Genomic DNA, 8,812 nt, shown 5'->3' with positions numbered 1-8,812 from the left:
TTCTTTCTCAAGGAAGTTTGCTCATTTTTCTTCTTAATTACAAGCCTTATTTGCTCATGAATATTTTTCATCATCTCAACCTTTGTTCTACCATCAAGATTAGCAATATCATTAGTATGTAATGGTAATAAATCAAGGGGAGTAAAGGTATTAAAACCATAACAACCTCAAAAGGGGACATACCTGTAGAAGAATGAATTGTTCTATTGTAAGCAAATTCAATCATAGGTAAGTGTTCTTCCCAAGAAGTTAATTTGCCTTTCAAAACATCCCTCAATATGTTTCCCAAGGTTCTATTAACTACTTTAGTTTGTGAGTGACAAGAAGTAGAAAACAACAATTTAGTGCCTAACTTCCCCCAAAATACACACCAAAAGTGGCCCAAAAACTTAGCATCCCTATCACTAATAATAGTTCTAGGTATACTATGCAATTTAACAACTTCTTTTACAAAAAGATCAGCAACATATGAAGCATCATTAGTCTTCAAACAAGGAATAAAACGAGCCATTTTGGAGAACCTATCTACCACAACAAATATACTATCCTTACCATACCTTGTTCTAGGCAAACCTAACACAAAATCCATAGAAATATCAATCCAAGGTGAAGTAGGAACAGGTAATGGCGTGTAAAGACCATGTGGTAACACTTTAGATTTCGTTTGTTTACATTCTAAATACTGTGCACATATTCTTTCAACATCTTTTCTCATTCTAGGCCAAAAACAAATTTCATCAAGTATGTCTAGTGTCTTTGGGACTCCAAAGTGACCCATAAGCCCTCCACAATGTGCTTCCCTTACAAATACTTCACGTAAAGAGCAATTGGGGATGCACAACTTATTTTCCTTAAATAGAAACCCATCTTGGATATTAAACCTCTCAAAAGGACCCAACTTACAATCTGCAAAAATCTTGCCAAAATCAACATCATTAGCATAAAGTCCCTTGATTTGATCAAAACACATCAATTTAGAAGTCAGAGTAGAAACTAAGACATACCTTCTTGAAAGTGCATCAGCAACAACATTCTCTTTCCCTTGTTTATAAGAAATTACATAAGAAAATATTTCAATGAATTCAACCCACTTAGCATGCCTCCTACTAAGCTTACCATGACTTTTCAAGTATTTCAAGGATTCATGGTCAGTTTTAATGACAAACTCTCTTGGCGACAAGTAATGTTGCCATGTGGCTAAAGCCCTTACCAAAACATATAGCTCTTTATCATAAGTGGAATAGTTCAATGTGGCTCCACTCAACTTCTCACTAAAGTAGTCAATAGGTTTAGAATCTTGCAAAAACAACACCTATTCTTTTGCCAGGAGCATCATTCAATTTCAAAAGATTTAGAAAAATCAGGAAATTATAACAATGGAGCAGAACACAACTTTTCTTTCAACAAGTTAAAAGCATCATCTTGTTCTTTTCCCCATGTAAAAATCTTATCATTTTTAATAACTCCAGTTAAAGGAGAAGCAATGGTGCTAAAGTCTCTCACAAACCTCCTATAAAAACTAGCAAGTCCATGAAAACTCCTAACTTCAGTTACACTCTTAGGTTTAGGCCATTCTTTTATTGCTTTGATTTTCTATTCATCAACCTCAACTCCTTTTGAAGTAACCAAAAACCCAAGAAAATCACACGATCCACACAAAAAGTACACTTTTTAAGATTAGCAAATAAAAGTTGCTTTCTAAGAACTTTAAAAACTTATTTTAGGTGTTCTACATATTCTTCTAAAGTGTTAGAAAAAATCAGGATATCATCAAAGTATACCACAACAAATTTTCCATGAAAATCCTTAAAGATATGATTCATTAATCTCATGAAAGTGTTAGGTGCATTAGTCAAACCAAAAGGCATAACTAACCATTCATAAAGCCCATATTTGGTCTTAAAAGCAGTTTTCCATTCATTTCCAGGATATATTCAAATCTGATGGTAACCACTTTTTAGATCAATTTTAGAAAATATTTTGGATCCATGTAATTGATCCAACATGTCATCAAGACGAGGAATAGGATGGCGATACTTTATAGTTATCTTGTTGATTGCTCTATAATCCACGCACATCCTCCAAGTTCCATCCTTTTTTGGTACCAATAGGATGGGAATAGAGCAAGGGCTCATTCTCTCTCTCACAAAGCCTTTCTCAAGCAACTCCTCAACTTGTCTTTGAAGCTCTTTTGTCTCTTTAGGATTACTTCTATAAGCAGGCCTATTTGGAATTTGTGATCCATGCACAAAATCAATTTGATGCTCAATTCCACGCAAAGGTGGCAATCCATTAGGAATATCTTCAGAAAAGACATCTTCAAAATCCTGCAAAAGAGAAGAAATACTACTTGGCAAAGAAGAAGTTAGTAACTTAGAATTAATCAAAGCTTCTTTGTAAGTAAGTAGTATTATGGGCAACTCCTCTTTTCTTGCATTTAAATATTCTTTGGCTTTTATATAGAAACTCTCTTTTTTCCTTTCTGTGATGACCCGATAGGTCATCTTAGGTTTCAGAACCTAATTCTGTATTTCTAGGTCTCAAAAACCTTATTTTAGCCTTCCTTGATTTGCGTGTGCAGTTCGGGTGTTCTTCCGGAAGGCTTATATGTTAAAATTGAGAAAAATATGAAATTTTGTCTTAAACTCCACTTGAGTTGACTTCGGTCCATATCGTGATTTGGGACTTTGGCGTATGCCCGGAATTGAATTCCGAAGTCCCTAGCCCGAGATATCAGACTTTGTCAAAATTTGAAAGTTAAAGGCTTAATGAATTTGAAATGTTTGATCAAAGTTTGACTTTTTAGATAACGGGTTCGTATTTTGGTTCTAGAACCCGGTATAGTTACAATATGATATTTATGACTTGTCTGTCAAAGTTGGTTAGAAACGGAGTTGGTTTGACGTGATTCGGACGTCAGGTTGTGAAAATAGAAGTTTCAAAGTTTTCTTGAAAATTTCATTTGATTTGGTGTTCAATTCGTAGTTTTAGGTGTTATTTTGGTGATTTGATCACGTGAGCAAGTTCGTATGATGTTTTTAGACTTGTGTGCACTTTTGGTTTAAAGCCCCGAGGGCTCGGGTGAATTTCGGATAGGCTACGGAGTGAAAATTGGACTTAGAGCATTGCTGGTGTACTTCAGTTTTATTGCAGGCCTCAGACCTCGCAATTGCGACCACTGATGGGTTCGCATTTGCGAGCTACTCATCGCATTTGCGAAGAGTAGCTAGGAAGGCCTGAGTTCGCATTTGCGAAGAGGGACAGGGGAGACAGTAATCACAAATGCGATCAAATGGTCGCATTTGCGGAGATCATTGTTCGCAATTGCGAACCATTCTTCGCATTTGCGAAGAAAGTAGAAGTGTGGAGAGCTTCGCATTTGCGATGGTTTCTTTGCATTTGCGGGGTTCACATTTGCGAACCCCAGGTCGCAAATGCGACATCTGCACCTGATCAAATATGACTTAGACGGGATTTGTGGTTCATTCTTCAAATCTTCAAACTCAAGAACCCTAGAGGCGATTTTCCAAAGAACTTTTCTTCCCCAAATCATTGGTAAGTGATTCTAAACTAGTTTCTTTCAATATTTCACTACTTTTCCTAAGATTTCAACCTAAAATCTAAAGTTTTCATGGTGGAAATTGGGGGTTTTTGGGTAGAATTAGGGATTTTTGAAAAATTTGGATTTAGACCTCAAATTGAGGTCGGATTCCAAAATAAATTACATAACCGGGCTCGGGGGTGAATGGGTAATCAGGTTTTAGTCCTAATTTTGGGTTTGGACCAAGTGGTCCCGAGTGTTGACTTTTATTGACTTTTTCAATAATTACCTAAATTGAATTCTTTACAATCGTGGGTAGTTCCTAAGGCTTAAATTGAATCGTTTGGTTGGTAAATTGCTAGATTCTATTGGTTCGGAGGCTTGTTTGAAAGGAAAATCCGTGGTTGAGCTTTGAGTTTGGTCTTCGGAGCGAGGTAAGTGTCATAGTTAACCTTGACTTGAGGGAATAGGACTTGTTTGTCTATTTGCTACATGTTTAAATGTTGGGGAACAACGTATATGTGAGGTGACGAGTACTTATGTATTGTAGTCAGGTTAAAGCATGCGGGTGGGGCTTGATTTCTTGCAATTATAGCTTCCTTTGTTCATGTTATCCATCTTTAGACTAGTATTGTTAAATTGATCATTCTTATCATCTTTACGGATCTTCTGGTGATAATTGAGTATTGATTCCGAAGTTGAGGTTGATATTGTGGAACCAAATGTTGAAGTAAGGCTTGTACTTGTTATTCTATCTCCCTGTTGTTATTTGTTCATTGCATTATGGTAAGGGAAAGTATTAATGCACGAAGGGTGATGCCGTGCCATATTGTGAGTGTTAATGCACGAAGGGTGATGCCGTGCCATATTGTGAGTGTTAATGCACGAAGGGTGATGTCGTGCCATATTGTGAGTGTTAATGCACGAAGGGTGATGCTATGCCATATTGTGAGTGTTAATACACGAAGGTTGATGTCGTGCCATGTTATGAGAGTTAATGCACGAAGGGTGATGTCGTACCGTTTCTATTGATTTTATGGTGAGGTTGAGAGTAAAATCACGAAGGGTGATGCCGTGCATTTTTCCTTTACTGTGTTTACTTGTTCTTATTGGTTAATAGTATATTGGATGTTCAAGTTACCATTCTGCTGTAGTTCCCTATCTCGTATTCCCCTCAGCATGTTTCCCCCTCCCAATAGTACATATTTAGCTATTATTTGTACATATACTGTTAAATTGCACAGGTTCGTTATGTAGGTGTCTTGTCATAGTCTCGTCACTACTTCGTCGAGGTTAGGCTCGACCTTTACCGGTACATGGGGTCGGTTGTACTGATACTGCACTCTGCACTTCCTGTGCAGATTTTGGTATTGGTCCTAGCTGATCGAGAGGTGTAGCAGCTCGGACTGGTTCATCGGAGACTCAAGGTAGATCTGTTGGCGTTCGCAGACCTTGAAGTCCACGTCTATCTTTTCTATTTTTTTTCTTTACTGTTTCTTTCATTCAAACAGTTGTATTTCTTTCAGACTTTTACTTGTAGTAAATCCTAGAAGTTCACGAATTGTGATTCCAGATCCGGGTGGTAGTAATTAATGAAGTTTTTATATTATTCCACACTCGCTGTATTTCATTTTAGCTTATTTGCTGTTATTTACTGAATTGAATAAGGATTGGCTTAATGATTCTCTAACGTTGACTTGCCTAGCAAGTGAAATATTCAGCGCCATCACGATCCCGACAATGGGAATTTTGGGTCGTGACACTTTCCTTAGCCTCTTTCCTCTTACCAAGACTTTCTTTTTTCATTCAAACCCATTTTTATCTCTTCTCTCAAATTTCTACCCTCTCTCTCTTTCTCTCGGCCATCTCTTTTTTTTTCTAACTCTTGGCCTCCTTTCTTTTCTTTTTCCTCAAGCTCACTTTTTATCCCTCCCCTTGGTTTTTCCATTGTTTCCCTTAATCTCTTTTGATCTTCAAACACTTGAGAAGGAGATAAAGGTGCAAGAGTAGATTTCCTGCCATTTAGCTCAAGAGAATATCTATTCTTCCTTCCATCATGAAAAACATTCCTATCATACTGCCAAGGACGACCCAGTAAGATATAATAAGCTTGCATAGGGATTATGTCATAAAGAATATCATCCTCATATCTACCAACATTGAATGAAATCATGCATTGTTTATTTACCTTTAGTTCACCACTATCATTTAACCATTGGAGTATATAGGGAGTAGGGTGTTTCATGCATGCAAGTCCCAACTTTTTCACAAAGTACGAACTCACCACATTAGCACAACTACCACGATCAATGATCATAGAACAAGTTTTTCCCTTTATCCCACACCTAGTATGGAATATATTCTCCCTTTGTTCTTCAATATTGCTTCCCAAATTGATAGTCATAATCCTCCTAACTACCCCAATCATGCCATTATTAGGTAGTTCTATATCATCTTCATTACTCACATCTCCCTCTTCTTCTCCCTCACTTTTTTCACTCTCATATCCTCCATCTTCTCTAAGAATGATTTTTTTCTACTTGGACATCCATGCATCATATGTCTCATTCCTTTACATTTATGACATTGAATAGAACTAGAAGGAGTAAAAGGTTTAGGGTTAAAGGTTTTACCTCCCTCTTTGTTCTCAAATTTACCTTTATCCTTGTCTTCTTGAGGTCTAGAAGAACTTTTCATCTCTTGATTCGGCCATGGCTTCTTGGAGATGGTGTTTGACCGACCCTTCCACGAGCTAGTTTGCTTTCTTTTATTTTGATTATCTACCTTTACAGACAAATCAACTAACTCATCTATTGTTACATATTGTTGTAATTCTACTACATCAGCTATTTCCTTATTTAAACCATTTAAAAACCTGGCCATTGTAGCCTCCTCTTCCTCCATATAATTAGCTTGGATCATAGCCATATCCATAGCCTTAAAGTACTTATCCATATACATGGACCCTTTCTTCAATGTTTGAAGACATTGTTGTATCTCTCTTTGAAAGTGTGATGGTATGAATCTCTTTCTCATCACCTTCTTTATGTCAGCCCAAGTAGTAATTAGTTTGTCCTTCTTGCAATCTGTCCCTAGTAAGCTTTTTCTACCAAATAGCAGCATAGTCAGAAAACTCAACAATAGAAAGTTTAACCTTCTTACCCTCAGAGTAGTGGTGACAGTCAAAGATGGCTTCAACCTTTCTCTCCCAATCAAGGTACAAGTCTGGATCCTTTGTTCCCTTGAAAGATGGCATTTTCATCTTTATACTACTTATATTATCATCTTCTACTCTACCTCTTTGTCCCCTCCTATCTCTTCCCACACAATCAAAATCAATATCTATAAAATCATCTATAGGGTATTCTTGATTTACAATGGGAGCAAGGGGTTCATTTCTCCTAGCTTGGGGCCTAACATTCTTCTAAGTTCAGCTATTGTATCATTTTGCTCAGCAATGGCGTCACGACCCAACTCCACGTCAGGCTGTGATGGCGTCCAGCACCATTGCTAGACAAGCCAACAGTGAACAACTTTGTGACTTCCCATTTTTTTTGTTTATTAAGCAATTCCAACATTTAGCTTTACTTACATTTAAAGCATTTGATAAATAAAGGATTTTTAAGGCAAATAATCGGAAACATCTAAAAGCAGTTATAACTATTGAATTACAACCCAAAAAAATCAAAGTCTACTAATACGTGCCAAGATGTGGTGTCACAAGTGCGTGGATAACTAGTAAAATATACAAAAGATGACTATCCTACTGTCTGAAATAGAATAGGCAGATAAAAACAAAAGAGAAACTCTGGCATGCTGCTGAACGGCTCCGAAGGGGCAGCTCACCGTGAAGTCTCGGTCCAAGATCAGGTATGCGCGCCGGGAAGGTAATTAGATGCACCAGCCTTAGATCCTGTACAATTAAGTACAGAAGCGTAGTATGAGTACATAAACAATATGTACCCAGTAAGTATCTCGTCTAACCTTGCAAAAGTAGTGACGAGGGGTCGACTTGACACTTACTAGGCCAATAATAATGTAATAAAAGTATTATGCTAAGAATGGATATCATGAATGATACTGTCAGTTCAACAACAGGAAGAGATAAGTCCTTCTTTCATAATTATAACTTAAATTTCAGTAATCTATTTAGCAACTTACATTTCAAGCCATTTAAGCAGAATAAATCATGGAGAATTTCCAAATAATTAGCATGCACAATTATGCCGAGGTCATACGGCCCGGTCCAACATAATATTAAATTGTGCACTACCGGAGGGTCGAACGGCACTAACCATAGATGCATCTATTTACTACCGAGGCGCTCGGCCTGATCCACAAATAACAATTATTTTCAAGAAAACACAAGTTTCTCATTTACAGTCAAGTATCTCATACAAACCTTCAAGTAAGTGAATTTAACCTCATACAATTCTTTTATCAATTTCTATCATGACTAAGTGATTATATTAGCAAGTAAGGGCACAAACATTCTAAGTATAGCATGATACGGGTCCTAGACTACCCGAACAATAGCATAATAGTAGCTACGTACGGACTCTTGTCACCTCGTACGTATGTAGCCCCCACAATTAGGTACAAACATTTATTTAATTCACCTATGGGGTTAATTTTCTCTTACAAGGTAAGAAAGGAGACTTAACTCGTCTCAAAGCCTACTTTCCAATTCAAGAACGCGCTCAAACCTCCAAATTTGATGCCAAATGACTCGAAGCTAGTCAAACATTACATAGACTAATCAATCTATACTTAAAAGTTAATAATTCCACCATTTAAGTGATTACCCAACCTAAATTGCAAGATTCCTAAAATTCACCCCCGGGCCCACGTGCCCGGATTCGGAAAATGTTTAAAGAATGTTGTTACCCATAACCTTAGGAAAATAAATATATTATTTTTACTAAATTCCATAACGAATTTCGTGGTTAAATCCCATTTTTATCAAAAACCTAGGTTTTCATCTAAACCCGTAATTTTTACTAATTTACATGTTATAACTTATCTATAAACCATGTATTTAACTCATAATTGATAGGAATTACTTACCTCAACTAGTTGATGGAAATCCCCTCTCTAACCAGCTCCAAAATCGTCCCCAAGAAGAGTAAGAAGTGAGCAAAAGTGCTCAAAGTCCGATTTAAAACATCACTGCCCTTCAGTGACTTCCGCACCTGTTGTTAAAATGGCGCACCTGCTATTCCGCTTCTGCAGACAACTCGCGCAGGTGCGCACAAAAGCCAGGCTGCCTCA

General features: G+C 37.2%; 1 protein-coding gene across 1 annotated transcript; it reads right to left on the bottom strand.

The window, feature by feature from the left end:
* Positions 1-6,004: 6,004 nt before the first annotated feature.
* Positions 6,005-6,803, bottom strand: LOC138894057 (uncharacterized). The gene is made up of 2 exons (XM_070178731.1): positions 6,704-6,803; positions 6,005-6,633 (listed from the first exon to the last, which is right to left on the bottom strand). Exons 1-2 carry the CDS (start codon positions 6,801-6,803, stop codon positions 6,005-6,007), a joined length of 729 nt encoding a protein of 242 aa, XP_070034832.1.
* Between the last annotated feature and the right edge of the window lie 2,009 nt (positions 6,804-8,812).

The sequence above is a fragment of the Nicotiana tomentosiformis genome, chromosome 6, assembly GCF_000390325.3.
Source record: "Nicotiana tomentosiformis chromosome 6, ASM39032v3, whole genome shotgun sequence".
In the NCBI taxonomy this organism is placed as follows: domain Eukaryota; kingdom Viridiplantae; phylum Streptophyta; class Magnoliopsida; order Solanales; family Solanaceae; genus Nicotiana; species Nicotiana tomentosiformis.
The sequence above is the reverse complement of the archived record's forward strand: the minus strand, read 5'-3'. Positions and strand labels throughout refer to the sequence as shown.